Source organism: Thunnus thynnus, chromosome 19, assembly GCF_963924715.1.
Source record: "Thunnus thynnus chromosome 19, fThuThy2.1, whole genome shotgun sequence".
NCBI lineage: Eukaryota > Metazoa > Chordata > Actinopteri > Scombriformes > Scombridae > Thunnus > Thunnus thynnus.
In genome coordinates this window covers 14,962,516-14,981,872 of record NC_089535.1, presented here as the reverse complement: position 1 = coordinate 14,981,872, position 19,357 = coordinate 14,962,516, and the positions used below count along the sequence as shown (strand labels likewise).

The 19,357-nt window shown below is 40.5% G+C and overlaps 1 protein-coding gene across 2 annotated transcripts in view; it reads left to right on the top strand.

Moving 5' to 3' along the window:
• Positions 1–1,381: 1,381 nt before the first annotated feature.
• Positions 1,382–19,357, top strand: part of abl1 (c-abl oncogene 1, non-receptor tyrosine kinase) — a 36,660-nt gene continuing 18,684 nt past the window's right edge. For both annotated transcript variants that reach the window (XM_067574976.1, XM_067574975.1), the window contains exons 1-2: positions 1,382–1,948; positions 3,612–3,993. In XM_067574976.1, the coding sequence (XP_067431077.1) occupies positions 3,867–3,993 (127 nt within the window). In that variant the 5' untranslated portion in view covers positions 1,382–1,948; positions 3,612–3,866. The remainder of the gene's footprint in view (positions 1,949–3,611; positions 3,994–19,357) is intronic.

Below are 19,357 nucleotides of genomic sequence, written 5' to 3'. Positions count from 1 at the left end.
CTATATCATCTTGTAAGTTGCATACAGTACTGTGCAAAGGTTTTAGGCACTTTAGATGTTTAGAGTCCATAATGCAAAATGATCAGGGAGGCATCTGATTTATTCTCCAGCATGACAATGACCCCAAACATACAGGCAGAGTCATAAAGACCTATCTTCAGTAACAAGAAGAACAAGGAGTCCTGCAACAGATGGTACGCCCCCACAGGGCCCTGATCTCAACATCATTGAGTCAGTCTGAGCTTACATGAAGATACAAAAGCAGCTGAGACGCCTGAATCCACGGAAGAACTGTGGCAAGTTCTCCAAGATGCTTTGAGCAGTCTCAGTTCTTTGAAATCAAGGCTGAAGACTTTTCTGTTTGCTGCTGCCTTTCATTAAATCAAATCTGGGGCTTTTGATTCATTTCTTGCACTGCACTGTAACTTTTATTCTCCTGTTTTATCTGTCTTATTCTATTTTAGCTTTATTCTATTCTATTCTATTCTCTTAACTCTTACCTTAGAAAACTGTGTGCAGGTGTACTGAGAACCGGTACTGTTGTGCTCACACCAAGTATTGATTTGATTTAGGTTTCTTCTGTTTACTGAACTTTGTATTAAGTTGATATAATAATATGATATAATAATAATAATATAATAATACAATATAAAGTTGATAAATAAAAACGATTCATGGCATCCTCACTTTACTTTTAGTGCCTAAAACGTTTGCACAGTACTGTGTGCTGGTATGTACACTCCAAAATCACTCACACAGGAACAAATTAGAAAAATTGTAAAGACCTGTGGGAAAATCATGGAGCAGCAGGCTGACCTGAACCACCGATACTTTACCAGACTGACTCAGAAGGCAGACAAGGTCAGCATGGATACATCCCATCCACTTTCAGTGGAGTTCCAGCTACTTCCTTCAAGTCAGAGGTATAGATATCCTAAGACCAGAACCCACAGAACGAAAAACGAATTTATTCCCATGGCAACAATTCAATTAAACTAGATGCAGTAGCCATGAGGAGTCAGGTGAAGTACATGGATACATTGACGATGTGCAGTGTACTCACTATTTTTATTACAATTGTTGATATGCACTTTAAATGCCTGCCTGGGCTGTGATGATATTTATAATGGCTGCTATAGATGATCTTGGACTCTAAGTTGTCTAAGTCTAGTTTGATAAACTGCATCAGAATGTACAAGGGAGAAATCCTGTCAATTAGCAGAATAAAAGAGGAAAGAAAAAACGAGCTGTTGTATGTTTAACTTCAAGTTATCTTCTTTTGAGTTTGCCCTTTCTACCCTGCTGCTCTTCCTCTGCTCTGCTCCCATGTACTAGCCCACGCACGCACATGACGCCACACGTCGCCCCACCCTCATATTTCTGTAAACCACCTTGCGTATGGAAGTATGGCGGCCCCAGCGACTCAACTACTACTCGGCCAAAGTTTATTGCTCAGATTTTCACGTGAGAGCGATGAATAAGTACGCGAACCGAGCGGTCGGCAACGAAGAGCTCGGCGGCCGTAAACAGAGGAGAGGGCTTGCAGGAAGAGTCGTCGGTGTCAGGCTGACTTGAGTTTCCTCGATTTCTCTTCGCCTCCCTGATTGAAGTGCCTTTAGTCCGGGTACCACAGGGGAAGAAACTCCGCAAGACGGGAAGAGTGGACACGGAAGTTTGAAACAAACTCACTACCCTGACTTTTGGGAAGAAAAACACACTGCAAAGCATTTAACTGTTGTTGCCGGAGATGTTTTTGTGAGACATTATTGCACTTGTTTACTACCAGCGTGTTAACAGCGACCCAGGAAGAGCCAACTGTTGACTACTCGATGTGCATTTAAGGGTCTGGCGCTGCATACCACCAGCTAGTTAGTTAGCCTCCATGGCTACCTCCAACATTAGCCTGAGGTCGCCACATAACCAGCAACATGAATGTTTCTGTGGCCATGTAAGTTTTTTTTTTTTTATTCACACCTGTTTTCACTCTATAAGTTTACCATTTTCATTTGACTGGCTGTTACTGATGATTGGATGCTTTTGTAGTAAAGTCACTTGGCCAGGAGCGATGGGGTTAAAGATAACAGCAGTTAAAGTCCCCCTCCACTCAAAAAAATGTGTTTTCATTCTTGTTCTTATAGTTGAATGTTTGAGCGTCACTGTGCAGATTGATGTATGTGCAGACTTTGATACTAGAAGGCTGTTTTCACACTCATCTGCTGAAAGTGGAAAGTTTCTCTGGAAAAAAAAAATCTGATTTTAAGGGATGGGCCTATAAGCATGATTTGTGACATCACAAATAATTTAATATTCAACTTACACAAGTGTGATGTGGAAATTTGAAGCCTTCAATGCACAAACACTGAGAATTGACTTTACAGCAAAGTAGGAGACATCTTGTGTCCAACAGTTAAACTTTTGAGATGAAATATATTTGCATATTTAATGAGGTAGAAGGAGTAGATACTTATTGTGTTTGCAGGGATGCCACTGGCTCTGACCAGCTGGTGCGTTATCCTAAATGCATATAACCATTTTGTGAAAAGAGGGTCGCACTCAGAAATATATAATTCACTTGGTTTAATAGTTCATCTGTCACAGAACGTTCAAAAAAGTTAAAATCACTACAATAACATTTTTGTAAAGGAATAAAGACAATTATTCAAAATTGCTTTATACCAAATTAAGTGATCATGGCTTTGATGACAGATGTATCTTTGAGGTTTGTACTGATCCCTTGATTATGTTTACATGCTTAAAGGTTTTGTGTTTTTTGCCAACTATTGGTTTGAACAGATACATGAATAGCGAGGAACCTGGGATCCACAGTGATAGCAATAGTTGTTAAAACCAGAAGTAATGGAGGAGAATATATATTGTCATATTCGGAATGATAATATTAGTGTGCATATAAAATTACCCAGTGATGAAGGCCGGATGGCTGAAAACATTCTGTGACAGACAATTAAATCAAGTGAATAATATATTTCTGAGTGCAATCCTCTTTTCACAAAATGGAGAAGGAGAAGATGCCATTTTAAGGATTTTAACAAGATAATTGAACTTTTTTCATTGTAAAACATGTCCGGAGGGGATCTTTAAAGCTCTGCCACAGTTCTGTTATCTTTGGTTTTGGATGTCAATTCTCTTTTTTTTTTTTCTATGTTTATTTGTTTGACGGTATTTCATGTCCTCTATGTAAAGTATTTTTTTCGCTGTTGCCTACCAACACTACATTTCTTGATTGTTGTGTGTGTAGCTGGGGGTTTATAGAAGTTGTCTTGTCAAATGAAGAGCTTTTTTGTTGTTGAAAAACAGAAATTTAGTAGCCCTGCGTCCTACTGTAGGTATCAGAGAGCTCCGTTGACAGAGAGAAATAGGGATGTATGTAGAAAGAAGCAAAGGTAATGTAGTTGTACTGACAACATAATTGAAGTATTTTAAATCTAGGATGTATATGTTTGATTGGCTTCTGATTATTTTTTAGATTAATATACTTTCATACTTTCATACTATTAGTAGGGACATTTGAATGTGAGCGGTGCAGTATGAAAGCATCACATTGCTTTTAAGAAAATCATCAGTGACCCGTGATTGTTTTTTTTCCCCCCTAGATTCCTGTGAAATGTCTTTTTTGACCATTGCAGCACTCAGGTTCCATTAATGCATGATAAAAAGAGACATACTGGAGTAATTTGGATCTGCAGAGTTGACCCGCATCACTCATACTCCAGGAGAGGACAGACTGAGCCAGGGAAAAGGGCTCCTGTCTTCTCCAAATCCCTCCCCTGCCTGGTGGCCAACTGTTGGACGGTGAGCAACTGAGTCCAGCTTGGAGAGTCCCGGCTGCGGCCTGGCACCCTGCCCTTATGGGGCAGCAGCCGGGAAAGTTTGTAGGGGACCAGAGGAGACCCAGTCTGCCGGCCTTCATCAAGGGTGGAAAGAGAGAGTCGTCACGCCATGGGACCCAGCCGTGTAACGTTTTCGCTGTGCACGGTAAGAGCAAATATTTCTTCTAAGACCTTTTGTGAGGTCACTCTTCACTACTTTTACTACTTTTGCTCGGTAGTATTGGTTTACTCAGGAGATTTTTGGCCTACGATCAAATACTATAACACCTTTCTGTCTTGTGGTTGCCGTAGTCTGTCTATTACTTTACTTTTCAACAAATCAAAGTGTAAAGATGAGTAGGATGAGTACACTGGACTGACTATTGCAACTTGCCAGCTGATTGACAGACGTATGCTTGCACAACCTGGAGGAGATAAAGTCGTATTCACTGTAAAGCCTGTAATAATTAATTTTAACAGTTAATAATCAAACCAACCACACATTAATTATACAAGCAGCATAGGGTGACCCTAGAGATGGTGTGATGGATCTGTACTGTACTTGCTTGGTCTTTGTCGTGATTTGTTGTCTGTCACTTGATCAACGCAGTGCAATTCTTCTTGTAATGCTACACAACATAACTAATGACATACTGCTGCTAGCAAGGCTTCTTTTAATCAAGCATGAAATGTGTGATAAACTGTAACCACTATGGTATTACATTGGCTCACTTGTTATCTCTGGTGCAGTAAACTTGATTACTTAACAATGAGATGTGCAACGCAACACACGTCAGTGAGGGTTGTTCAGTCTCTTTAGCAGTGGGTTGTTTCTTTTTTACTGGTACATCCGCAGTGACATTGTTTGAAATGTTTTGAACTGACTAGTTTCTGGTACCAGCTGTAAGTAACTAAACACCAAATCTAAATCCCTGTAAAGCCTGTGATTTTTCAAAAGTATGCTGTTAAATTTACCATCTGCTGCTGACTGGTGTTAGCTGACAGGTTAGTACAGTAAATGGTAACAGAAGTAACTTCTGTGTGGATTTTTTCAGTTTGACTTTTGATTACACTTAATTTCCATTTTCCTCTGGAATACGTTTTTAAACATTAACACCTGACATGATGAACTGATCTTCACATTTATCAATTTAATGTATTATTAACTATCATGTAAACATTTAGAAATCATAAGAGAAAAGCCATGCTCTTTGGTATCCAAAAAGAAAGTAAGTTTAATAAAGCTTTCAGTTTGTCCATTTGGAACTGAGTTTCTAAATTTACACTGTCAATAAGACTAATGTGCAGTATTCTGTAGATGTTACAGGACAAGTTTTAGATTCTTTTCCAACAAATATTTTGACATTATCTTTGATTAAATGTGAGCTGGCAAAGTATTTATGTCAATACAATCTTGTGTATATAATTTGTAATAATGAAGTGATAACATGGCAATATATTAATTATTTTATTTGTTGTTTTATGAAGATAGAAGTTTTCTGTGGTAAGCAGTTGAAGTTGAAATATTGTTTGGCTGTTTTTCCTTTGAACAGTTACAAAAAAAAATACAAACGGTTGACCTTCCATTAAAGAAAATATTCTGCAGTATTCGATACCAAATAGACGTGGAGCTTTGAGATGGTCCTTAGGGGTGTGATGGGATAGCTTTTTGACATATTCATATGCGGAATGAGTCACTCAGCGGTATTGATATTAATACATGGACATTAGCTCAGGCTATTGATCCTGTGGTTTGAGATTTCTCAACCATCTGTTTGTCACAGAAACAACAACAACTGGGGCCCATAACAAATATATTAAATGCGCAACACAACATTAAAACATTTTTAATAAATCCACAACAGAGGGCAACATCTTTAGTGCATTTCTGACATTTGATTGAGACTAAATTGAGTCAGACTCCTCTGACTCAATTTAACAAGAGATCTAAAGTATTGTAAATAAACTTATTGATGTTACGTTACGGTACCGATCTCCACCAGGTCAACATGTATGGACGTCTCACAACTTAGATCACAGATGCTCAGACAGAGAGTCACAGTATGACTGATGATATGGACAGAGGATGCTGAGAGACAGCTCTTAATAAGCTTGCCTCAACTGAGGAACAAATGGAGGAGAAGTCAGAAACAATCATTAAGGAATACCTCCACATATATGATGTAAAAAGAGCGCTGTGGTGAATGGCAGAGCTCAACAGTGCCTCCTCCTCCTCCTGCATTTGTACAGGATGGTGTGTAGTGTGTATTACAGAGTGCTATGAGGTCTGCTGGAGGTGGCAGGGCACATACAGACTGTCTGAAATTAGGGCTGCAACTAAAAATTAATCCACAGAATACTTTCTCAATAAATCGATTAATCATCTTGTCAATAAATTGTCAGACAATAGTGGACAAGTTTCCAGAGCACATCTTCACAGTACTTGTTTTGTCCAACCAACAGCTTTAAATGCAAATATATACTTGTTACTACCATATAAGACAAAGAAATGCAGCAAATCTTCACGAGTGAGAAGCTGGAACCACAAAATGTTCGGCTTATTTGCTTAAAAAAGGACTCAAATTATTAATTGTTGATCAAAATATTTGCAGATTAATTTTCATGGCCGCATCTGAATGAGCTCATCACGCCCGTTCTCCATCGCCTCTGGGAAAGGTTTGCATGCTGATGGCACAGAGCCTCACCACGCTTTGCAAAAAAAAAAAAAATTACCCAACATCCATTGTATCACATCAAAGACAGATACACGCTGATGTTTGTCCTCATGTGGGCAGTGCTTATTTATCTTTTAGTCCGTGGCGATATAAAGCGAATTTGTCTTTTCTGTTCCTCTCTACTCATCTTGTTCTTTCTAACGTCCCATCAGATTCTCTCAAGGCTTCAAACATAACACATAGAAACCAGCGGTGACATCATCAGTTACTTCACCCCTTGTTTTTATAGTCAGTGGTTTATTTACTTGTTTTGGCTGATGAAAATGCTTTTGCGATGGTCTGTGGCTTAATTTATTGCCAACAATAACAAAACACACATTATAACAAGGCACAGGGAGGTCTGTTCTCTACCATAAATCAACGTATAAGTTAATGGAAAGTTTTTGTTTTGTTGTTTTTTTGCATTCATGTCCATAAGTTTTGTCTTAACTGTCTCAACTTGAATGCTTGGTAGTGTAACTAGTACTCAGTGTGGGGGCGAGGACAAAATTTTAGAGGTAAATTGTAACATTTCAGCATTTCAGTGGAAAGTATCAATGAGGTAAACAAGTCGTATATCAATGCAGAACAAAAATTCCAATAAAATTGCCTTCAGTTCGGTAGAGAAATAAAGCTGAACTGTTTCAGCTTTGTAAAATGATCACGTGCGATTGAACCGGATGCATGCCATGCATCCAGCTAACTGATAAGTTTACCAAATGTGTCTGTAGGGCTGTGATTGCCTTGGCAGGGAATACTTTCCACTGACTCTAAGTCTTGCATAACGCAGAGGGGGGACAGGACAGGGAAGGTCAGAAAAACAGAATGAAAGCTTTTGCCAGTAAACGGATCGAATTTGGCAAAGGGTCAGTGACACGGGGCGTATTTGTTTTCCCTCTCTGCCCCTTTCCTCCTGTGATGAGCAGGTTAGAGTATGAGAGGGGATGTGAGTCATAGTGCAAGAGGAGGGCAATATCAACACATGATTTTACATCTATGTTTTTTTTTCTACCTGGTGAGCCACAGCTAGTTAACTCTAGCCTAGCCAGCACCGTGCTTGCTCTCTCAACAGGCAGGTTCAGATCTTTGCATGCAGCTGCCTGGGAGAGTGACAGAGGCAGTGACGGGCAAGCAAAGACCTGCCTCTGCTCTTGGCACCTCTGTGTACTGTACAGCGGGGAGGTATGATCTCACTGGCTAGCTAGCACAGATCGTGAGGATTGTGCAGGGTTGTGAATTTCTGGAACCATAGCTCACACGCTGTATTAACAGCTTTTTTTCTCAGTGTGTGGTTCAGATAACTAAGTATACTTTGAAGTTGACTGTGGAACTCTGTGGATCATGGACTAGATTGCAGGCTGCAGTAGGTTACCAGGCCTGTTTTTAAAAAACAAGTCTGAGCACAACAGATTAGTGTATTTAATCACTTCTCTCTAGTCTAATTTTGTGTATAATGCATACTTGTAGATACAGGAATACATCCTGGATTGACAGTTGTTTTTGTTCAGTTACTATGACTATTTAATAATTAATATCTACTAAAAACTGGCATCAATTAGACAGTTTACACAGTTACAGTTTACAGTTATATTTTTACTATGTCTGTACACCTGCAGTCCTACTACAGCTGGTCCCTTGTTCCAGTGCCATTTTGGGCATGAAAGTCCAAAAGTAATTTAATTGAATTAAAATTACAACCAAGACGGTGTACCCATAATTGGTGTGAGCATATTAAGCATTGCTTCAGTCAGAGATTGTTAAGGTGACCACTGTTATTACATCCAGTGAAGCAAAAAGTTTTTACACTTCCGTCAAATGTGTGCCTACTTTCTTCCCACCAGAATTTAAAATCTGCTGTTGTGTTAACTACACGGGACAACAATATGTGAACACTGGCAAGTCTGGAACGTTTTTGAGCGACTGCAGGAAGTGGAACTGCTGTGTAAAAGTGCTTAATGAAGGAATGATGCCTTTCATTTGTTTTCCTGCCCTTCCATGAAAAGGGCTGACAGAGGAAATGGGAAAGCAGAGCGGGATTTGGAGGTTGGAGGGTTCAAAAGAAAGAGGAACTCTTTTTGTTTTTTCTCCCTTTTTTCTTAAAAGACTCACAACCATGTTGTCTGCCGACTGATTTGGAGTTAACTTGGTCATTTCAGTACTCAACTTGGTGTGGAGTAAAGGAAAATTGGCCATTTTGCCCCCTGGTGGTTACATTTATTTCTATCTGGTTTTGTTAGGGTACATTGCAGTTCTACTGAGATGCTATTTTCATTCAAAAATAATATTTTGATAAATGTTATGCCATGTTAAGCCACTTTGTATTGAATAGTATATGTATAATTTCTCTTATTGATCATGATAGCAGTTTGGTGACAGGCTGATGTTATTACCTGCAAAGCATTTCTTCTTGTTGCACCTTTATTATTGACCATAATAACATAATAATGGTGTTTGTTTATTCTGTTACTGGTGTGTTCATTCTGTTTAACCGTGTATATTTCCTGTAAAGTGTTCAGACATGATCTATGGCATGAGTTTGGCCTCAGTCCTCTTATTTTTAGATGAACAAATACATTGACATGTACAAATGCTGAAGGGTCCAGTGCTATTTAGCTTGGTGTGCAGAATTAAGCACTTAATGAATCTGGATGATATGACCAGTATTCTCCATTAATAATAACACAACATGACTTCATCCAGAGCAAACCATCACATCATAGGCTCTGATCGTGGTGCATTTTATCACAATTAAACTATATCACTCCAAAGCACATGCATTCCGGGCAATTTTCAGTAATTTAACTTTTAATGGAAACCATGCAGCAGGGTTCTGAACTCTCATACATTACATCATTACAGGACAGCAAGTTTCTACACTGTGCTCTGTTTATTCGATCATCTTGTTCATGAAAATGCACCTTTTGTATGAAGCTTAACTTATTAACTGTAAATCGCCCCCCCCCCAAAAAACTACTGGAAAACAGCAACAGCTGGAAACAGTGTAAGGGTTTAACAGATGGCGGTTTTGGCATGTGATTGGACAGTGATTGCCCTTGTTGTCTCAAATTTTAACTACAGCCAAGTTTAACTTCTAGACAACAAAAAAGAGATCAGTGCCAACTTATGGTCATCAGCCAGACGAGTTGGGTTACAGAAAATGTAGGGACCTCCGGCATGTTGCTTCTTGCTTGGATTGGTTTCAGTTTGGGCACAACAGGGCTTTTCTTCTTACTCATAAGCTTCACCCCGCAATTTTTCCCTGGTTGTTGCCTGCTGGTTTGTCTGGCAAAGCTTCAAGTATGTTCAAGGAACATTAAAATGTGGGGATGAAGGAAGATGACACCCCATTGTCTTTATTTGTGTACCGGTAATTCAATTCAGGGTCATTGGGTTCTGTGGGCAGCATGTAGGGATGAAAACAGAAAAGCACAACACACACGTTAAGGCTGATAGAAAATCACACTCATCTGTGGGTAAATAAATAAACCGTTTGACTTACAAGACTGTGGAAGATGTAAAATGAAAAAAACAGTACAATACAATAACAGCACTTCTCCTTTGCAAATGCCGTATGATATCTGATAACAGATATTTAACAGAGCTTGACACAAGGATGTCATGATCAATGAAATTTGAATAAATGTCTTCAGCCGCGCTTGTAGATGCATGAAAAACGTTTTCATGTCTGCTGTAAAATTGGTACAGTAGGCTTCGGTCACGTCATGGCTTCCAGGAAGAACAGCTGATTTTAATATGTAGAATCGAGATTAGACAGTTAGTCATGACTGGGTTATCTGATGGTCATAACAGCTAAATTATAAGACTGTGAGACATAGTGGGGTTCCAGCAGCATAATGTAAATCTGTTTTCAGTAATGTGAAGTCAAATATATACATTTGAAAATATATATTAGAATTGTAATCATGACAGAGATATCTAATGTCATCTTAACATCTAGTTTATAGATCAGTTGCAGGTTGATGTTTAATGATCTACTAATGAAGTTTTGTTAATAAAGTGCATATGATCATTTTCAAGTGCTGGTAATTAATGTAGTTTAGCTTTTAAACGTTGTATTTGGGAAATAGGGTAGACAGTCTGACCCCCCCTCTAGCCTTTCAGTGACATCATTTGATTTCTGTGTGTGTGTGTGTGTGTGTGTGTGTGTGTGTGTGTGTGAGTGTGTTTCCTGCAGCAGCTGCATTCAATGTGTATGCAGTAAGTGAATCCATTTCTCTCTTAGTCTGTAACTCGCTCTTTCTTGGCTGGAACTTGTGGAATCTATACAGTCTAGACACCAAATCTCCTCCCATGATCCCTGTGCGTCCTGAAGATGGAAGGAGGGGGTCTCTGTGTGAGTGTGTGTGTGTGTGTGTATGTGTGTGCGTGCGTGCACGCACACCCACGCACGTACCCATGCAGCAGGCGCCTCATAGTAATGCTCATTCAGGCCAGCTGTTAGGTGGCTGTTCCCCAGTGGCTTGTCCTTCACTGTGGTTGACCATGTCTCCACACTAATGATACACACACACACACACACACACACACACACACACACAGACACACAGACAGACCCTGTGCAACTCTCAACTGAAAGGACGTCTTCTTTATCTAATCTGTTTACTACTTAACATTGATAGTAGTTGGATGGTCTTTTGTGATGGCATTTTGACAGGTTCCCCTGCAGAATTTAGTGTTCTTGGTTCTGTGTCAGAGAGCATGTTTCTGTGTATACTTGTGTGTGTGTGTGTGTGTGTGTGTGTGTGTGTGTGTGTGAGACACATTTGGCCCTTGCCGGACGACACCTTGCTGATTAGTAAGTGTTTGCCCCTCTCATCAAGCCTTGACCACCTGGAAGTCCACTTTATTACCATGCTAGCTGATGACTAGACAAAACAGGTGTGTGTATGAATCAAGGTGGTCTCACAAGTTCCAACTTTTTAACTTGTGTAAATGAGGTCCACAAGGACCTGAATTCAAGACACTCATGGCAGTTATATGCTGGAAATTATATAACAAATGGACAAAAAGTGTGAATGATGAAGTCAATGTCGTTTTCCCACAAATACACACATGACCAAGCATTTCCTACAGGCACATATGTCTTTTCAAGCATGTAAAAAAATGTAAGTAGTATCGTATAAACCAGGTTGATCTATTCTGTCTGCCCAATTAAAGCCCTGTCTGCATAGAAGTAGTTTACGTTGAGGAGGCCATGTAACACAATTCTTACTGGCACAATCATCATAGTTTTAGACCTGCACTAAATGACATTTCAGATAATAACAGCTCGAACTGTCAGAGGTGAGTTAAACAGTTAAACATTACCAGTATTTGGTCGAGCGTCATTGTGATAGATTTATTATCAAGTTAGGTTTGAGGTCATTGTAGGATAAGACTGGGATGGACAGATGCCCTGCGGACAATTTTTTAATGGCAGCAATGAACAGTGATAAGAAATAGTTCTTTATTGTTGTTAGTGTTAACGCAGCTGTGTTTTTCCCACTGTGACGTGTAAAAATGTCGTCCATGAAAAGGCATTTTTGTGTGTGTTAGCGCGGTGTTTCCCACAGGTTGAGAATTTACTCGTGGTGGTGGGTGGCGCGGCGTGTGACGGCTAGTCAAACAACAAAGGTTTAGTCAAACCTTTGTTTTATTAAACTAGTCAAACAAAGGTGTTTTTTTTTAGAGCTTTGGAGTTTATTCAGACAGCTGATGTCTGTTTCTGATGTTCATTCTCTTTCACTGATGTAGTGTTCCCCATAGCTGTCACATGTGATGTCATGATGATGTCATAAACCACTCCAATCTTCCTCTCAGGAGGGTGTCTTTAGAGTACCAGCAGAGATGTTAAGGTGTTGAATGGTTTGTGGTTATTGCTGACTTCTCAAGACTTGAAGACTCTGCTTTGATGTTCTGACAGTTCAGCCATTTAGTCATGTTTTGACCGCAGGAACTTTCTCCAAGTACTAAGAACCTTTTAGGGAACTCAGCTCCTCAACCTGCGTTTCCACTGAAGGGATCAGGGTCTAAATTTAGTTCCAGGGAAATTGTTTTACCCCCCAAAAAGTCCCTGCTCGGGTGCTAGTACTTTCCAAAAGTAAAGGAACTTTGGGGGCGGGGTTTGCAGGGATGACCATCACTGATTGGTCAAACACACACAGTGCGGCTGCTTCAATTTGTGTACCACTTCATTCACAAAACAAGGAAGTGCTCTAGTAGGACGAGGTGTAGACATTTATCTTCGTTCGATGACGTTAAAAGTAAAGTTTGACTTAAAAGTTGTGTGACTGTGTGGTGTGATCGTATTGAGAGCACGAGCGAGCATGCGAGACGGAGAGAGAGAGAGACAGCGCAGCGGTGGTCGAACGAGGTGAGGGAGCGGTGGTAGAGAGAACAAAGCCCGCGATTGAGAGAAATAAACCATTATTTTCTGATTGTTTCACGGCGGTTGCGTTCTAAAGCAGAAATAAATAACCACCAAACACTCAACAGATGATTTTACTGTGGAAACAGACGCTATTAGTTTCCTTTTCCTCCCCCGCATTTCTCCTTTTCATTCATTCATTACGCAGCAGTAAATACAAAGACAATAGGACAAATCTTTGTTGCTTTGAATTCGGATTTTATCTACCTGGGTGGGTCTTATTCTACCTGGGTGGGCCACCCAAGTAGAACCTATGTATGTCTTATCTGATCAGCATCACTGTGTCATGAACAGATTCCTTACCTAAGGCCTCTTCATCCTCTGCCTCATGAGCCAGCCCACTCTGTTTTCTAGCAAATCACATATGTTTGTATGTCATCTGTTGCACCAGGGTTGCGTTGAGTAATATTGTCTACCGTATTTTGCACAGAGAAATAGAGAGAGAGAGAGTTAAACATAGGGCAAGCCACAGCAGTGGAGTGAAGAATGTGACCTCTTGTGCATTCCTCTCTCAAATAACTGGTGCAATCCCCCTCCCTCCCTACCTCTTCTCTTTCTTTCTTTCTTTTTCTCCCTGCCTTCTCTTTTTTTTTTTTTTTTTTTTGTCTTTCTCTTCCCTTTGTCATCGTTTCTCTCTTTTTCTTTGTCTTGCTCTCATGCTCTCATTTTTAATAAGTGGATTTTACATCGCATAGAACATTTTTATTGACATGGAGAACAAAAACAAAACGAACAAAAGGCAAAATTAATGAAAATCAGCAGACAACAATGGAGCAAACACACAAAAAAAATCACAATATACAACAGTAAACAGAACACAAGCAGCAGGCATTAGAAACAGTACATTTGGTGTGCAAGTTAACGGTGTGTATTTTCTTAAGCTGACATGGTTTCATTGGCATAATTTTAATGGCTTACTGCTATCTGCTACGACTGTATTTCTGTCACTATGGTGGATATTTAGCTACCCAATGTTTGCACTTAAGCTGCATTTTATTCTGTCCTTTAAATGATGCATACACTAAGGTTCTTATCTTTGGTTAGTCCATAATAAGTATATTTAATAACATTGCACCATACCTGAGATAGTTGTTTTCTGGACTGATTAAATATTACATTTTTAAACTTGAAAATTGAGTGAAATTAAAATAGATTCTATAACTTTCATCTTAAAAAAACCCCAAACATTTAGCTGCTAAAATAGAGAAACGATTGAGAAAGGATGAGCTTGTTATAAAACTTCCAAACGCAAACAAAGGAAGAAGAAAAAAAATCACAAAGACACAAACCAAAGCTTAAACCAAAGCTTTTTCCATATACATAAGTTACGCAGTGTTTTGCACAGAACAATTGAAAATGTAAGCATGCTGGTTTAGTCCAAACAATCCTGTTGAGTCAGTGAGTTTCGTCCCGGTTTTTGTTATTTGGATCCACTTCAGCGACTGCAATAGCATATGTTATGAAATCTGGGCTTGCGATTGCCCCGTTTCTGACAAGAAAATAATTATTTACTGAAATATCTAATTGTTTGTTGAAAACGTTGCTAATTTGGATTTTGCGATACAAGAACTTAACTCCAAATTGCGTTGCCTTGAAGACAGAATAATTTTGATGTTCATTATGTGGGCATCCTCATATTTTTTTCCAGTCACAGGACACGCATTTGTGATTGTACAACTAATTGTCAATTTCAATCCCCAGTTAGAGCAATAAGACGCCATCAACACAACCACACACATATACATGTAGTACGTTACAGCACTCAAATGCATACCGAGAGCCTCCAAGTCGGGTGAGGAATGCAGCGTGGGAGCTCTTCGCCACCCGGGTCCATGCAAACACACACACACACACACACACACACACACACACATACACAATAAAAAGAACACCCCCGGTTCCCCTGCTCCATGCCCGAGCAGGCAGCCCCAGCTCCAGACGCAGCTGTTGTTTTCTCTGCAGACAACCGGCTACCTAGGATGCCAGCTCTGTCTTGTAGTAAAAAAAATTTCACCCAGAGTTTGTGTCCCTCCTGTTCAGAGATCATCTGTTCCCTCGCAGATTGAAGGATAGAAACCCAGGGAGTCATGATTTGACATGGAGCCATTTGCCACCTTCCTGAGAATACCTTCATATAATGTTGATGTTCCTCGATGTTACTCGGCACAACATCAATTTCTTGCTTAGAGTTCTATATCCTTTTTAAAATATTTTTTTGCATTTCAAAATTCTGTCTACCTAGGCATCATATGGCCAGTTACATGGTTTGTTTGTTTTTTTTCCTCTCACCAGTCCAGTCCATACGGTACTGATACGCTGTCCTGTCCCTTCGTGTTGTTTTAAGCTCCTCTTCGTAGCGCTATATGAGGGGGCCTTGCTATGCTTGCTGCATCTGGATCCACTTAGACACAAAGAAGAGCCCAAGCAGCTCCACTGCGGCAGCCTGAGAGCCTCATAGCCATAGTTTCTCTGCTATGTATCTGTTTCTGTTTTTACCTCAATGGGCATACAGACAAATGGGGTCTCTTCCCAGGCATCTAGATAACGTATCCAAGACATTTAAAGTTGATAGTCTGTAAAAGCAGACTGTGCGTTTACTGTCTTTCTCTGCTCTGCTTACTGCGTTTTGCTAGCACAGTGTTGTTTAGCACAGTGTTGTCTTATTATGCCACTGAATTAATGAATTAGACCCAAAATAATGTTAGAGGCTGTTGTGCAAACGGTCTTTTTCAATTGCTGTGGAACGGCAACCCTCCCACTCATACGTATACATGCGCCCTTTTTCTTTGCTGCGTTCTCTTTCCCTCCTGAAAGAGTTTGGCTCTCCTTGTCTGCACTCTCATAAAACAATGGAACATAAAAAAATGTGCTTTCATGCCAGCACTCTGGGTCAAATTGAGTAGTTAAGCTAAACTTTAAAAAAAAAAAAAAAAAATGACTGGATTAGCACCCTCTCCCCTCCACACACGCACACACACACACACATAGGGTGCTCTTACTGTGTAGAGACTTCTCTTTTGGCCTCTTAATTTTCATAGGCCTTTTCAACACAGATGGTTAGCATAGCATTTTTATTCCTATAACACGTGATGAATAGTTCTGTGCATTTGACTTGCCTGTCTGTTTGCTCAGAGTGTGAAATTTTAACTCTGGGCTAGCATCCATACATTTCCATTTCTCTGCAGGTTTGCGTATTTTTGGCACTGCATAGCTTTGTCTGGGCCTACAGCAGTCTATCGTGTGGAGAAATGAGCAAAGGTTCTGCTTAGTCACCTGGTTTGTGTTGCCCTATTTTGTGTCTGTCATCATGATAAAATGGTTCCTCCAGTCCTGTTTTAATAGGTCGGCAGGGTTTCACTCCCTCTGTCTCGGCTCTGCATGCCAGCAGGTCTGTCTGGCCCGTCTGTATTGAAGATTGTTGTGAAGCTGAGCTGACAGTAGACTGTTAACGAGTCACCTCAAATCTGATGGATTTAACTAGAAAGAGTGAGTGAGTGTCTGAGCAGATGCTTACTAGCATGCATAGAAATGGATTTCATCGTGAAATGTGTTCAATGACCTCTGGGTCAGTTTCGCTGTTTCCATGTAAAAGACGGTGAGGAAACAGCCCAGATACAAATGACAATAAAGGAAGTTGTCTTTTGCTCTCTGTGTACATATGGTGATTTCTACACAGAAGCAAGTTTGCTTACTTATGTTCACCTATTACCACCAAAGGCTGATGATAGAGCCCTTTAACTTGAACTAGAGCTGCCACCGTTTTGTTCTGAAGTGTCCATTCTCCCTGTGGACAGCGCTGAGTGGAGAATTATGTGGAACTCAAAACCTCTTAACCTCATCTGCTGGTCTGCACGCCTCAAACGCTCCGGCTGCATTCTCCAGAGGGCCCTGAGTAAACAGCCACATGCACACACGCACACACATATGCACGGTACATAGTTCTTGAGTGTCTGATATACACTTGGCCGTTACAGAGTTAGGCACAGCAATGAAATGATGAACCATGTGCAGCACAGAATCACTATTATAGACCTACACAGCTTTGTCTCGCTCCCCGTCTCCCACCCTTTTCCTTCTCTGTAATTAGAAAGCTTGCTCGGTTTAAAGTGTAATAACTCCTGTTCCATGACTTAGATGGACAGGATTTATGCCAAGTGTTGGCTGGCTTACATTTCTAACATTGTTAGACAGTGTAATTATTGTTTGTGTGTGTGTCCTCATGCATGGAGCGGGTTGGACTGTGTTTTCGTGTGTTACTAAAAGATTATAGAAATCGACCAGTCCTCAAACCCATTTAAAGACAATATCTTCTTACCAACCCTTTAATTTCTCTCTTTTTCGCATCAGCATCAACTGACCAAGTATTAATTTATCATACAAGCTAATGGCCTACTTCTGCCTTCACCGCCTTGCCACATGTCAAAATGTTCATAGCAGATGTCACTAGCAGTTAATCATGTAATGGTCTGAATTATTGAGGTGCATTCTTGCTCAGTGCATACTGATAAAAAGTCTTAGCTAAGTGCAGAAGCAATGCCCAGTTCATAATTGATAGTTAGGAAATGAAATATGACACATGTCAGCATTGTCCAAAGTGCTATAAAACCAGTATAGCCTGAGCCAGGGTGGGAAATCAACTTTTAAAAATGTGAACATCTACCAACCACTGACAGATAAATGTTCAAATTCACCAGCCACTCAATAGTAAATCATTATTTTGTGTCTGGAGTCTACCAGCCGCTTTCATATTTTACCAACATTTGGCTGGTGGCTGGTGCTAATTTCCCATCCCATTCTGAGCCATTATGCCTCGGGGAATGCAACCTGTTCTCTTATTGAAGGTTTGGAGAACGGAATCAGGAAAGCAGGAGGGGGTATATTAGAGGAAAAGGGCCAAAAACCATCCCGTGGGTGGATGTACGTCAGCTAACTGTTAACACACTAGGCTCGGATTATAAAACGCGAGCGAGTTATTCTCCTATGAGCTCACTTCCAAACAATGTGCTTCATGTTTCTCCATCTGCAACCTTTTTTCCTCTTTCCTCCTACATTTTTATAGCCCCTCTCCTCTTCCCCTCATCCTCTCATCTCCCCAACACTTTGTGACTGCGGTAAGTTAATGGGCCTTTCTCAGAGTTCGAGGAAGCCTGGATTTCTTCTTAATTGGTGTTTGGGGTGGCGCATGTGAGGAACACAAATGTTAGCCATACCAGCGCTGCAGCGATGATGTAGGACCTGGTGCCATGTGACTGGATGTTCAGGGCACTGAGGTCATTACTTGCAGAAACCACTGAGACTGAGCCATGTTGAAGAATGCCAGTAGATGCTAATGAAAGCATCAATGCCCACACCCAACAGACTATCTTACTTGAGGTATCAAGACTAGTGTGGATTTACTGTATCCGGCCAGAGTTGTTTGGATTCCTCTTGGATAAAAAATGAAAATCCGCATCTTGACTTCACTATAAATCAAGAAATACTCCGGCAACCTCATTCCTTACACATATCTCTGGTTGTCCCCATTTGTAATGATCTGGTCCACTGTGCCCAGATTAAAGCTGGGGTAGGTAGTCTTCTGGAAAAGGAAAAAAAAAAAGCACCAGAAATTGAAAATACAGCTCTCCCCCCTCCACTCTGTCCTAAGCCACTCACACCAGATGAGTGTGAGCATATGCAAGCGCCTCATACACACATGCACACATGTTTACTACTGCACTCACTCACACAAACAACTTCCTCTCAAGGCATAAAATCCCTCAGTAAACAGTAAATAGGACCACTTCTCACTTGTTTAAAGTCCACCACAGAAGTAATAAGAATCCCATCTCCCTGCTTATATTCGAGTGATATCTCCTCTCTTTCATTGGTCACCTCCCAAACCTCCTCAGTCACCAGTCCATCAGAGTGCCCTCAGCTCCGAACCAAGTTCCAGAGCGATGAGAGAGATGGGATGTAAAGAGAATTTCAACAAATATGCTTCTAAAATAAATTGCCTACCCTTGCGTTATGGGCAGCTTGTCAAAAGTTGTTTTGCAAAGAGGTTTCAAGAAGAAATGTGGGGCGCTCTCCTGATTCCCAGCCCCCCTTCATACATGATTCCATCTTTGCTGCAGAGGTGGGTAGCTCTGATTTGGAGAGCACCTTTTCCAAATTCTTTGTCTTCCCACATTCTAGGGACTTTTTTGACTGTCAGACGTCTACTATGAAGCAAGTATTATTCAGGCCATGGTCACTATTGCAGCTGCAGGAATACTTAACACCAGTAGGGCCGGGTATCGTTTAAAAAATTACGATACCAGTACCCTTAAAGTGATACCAATACCAGTAGAGTACTTCATTCGATACCCATCATGTGAATGGAAGCATTCAGTTGTGTAAAATGCCACCAC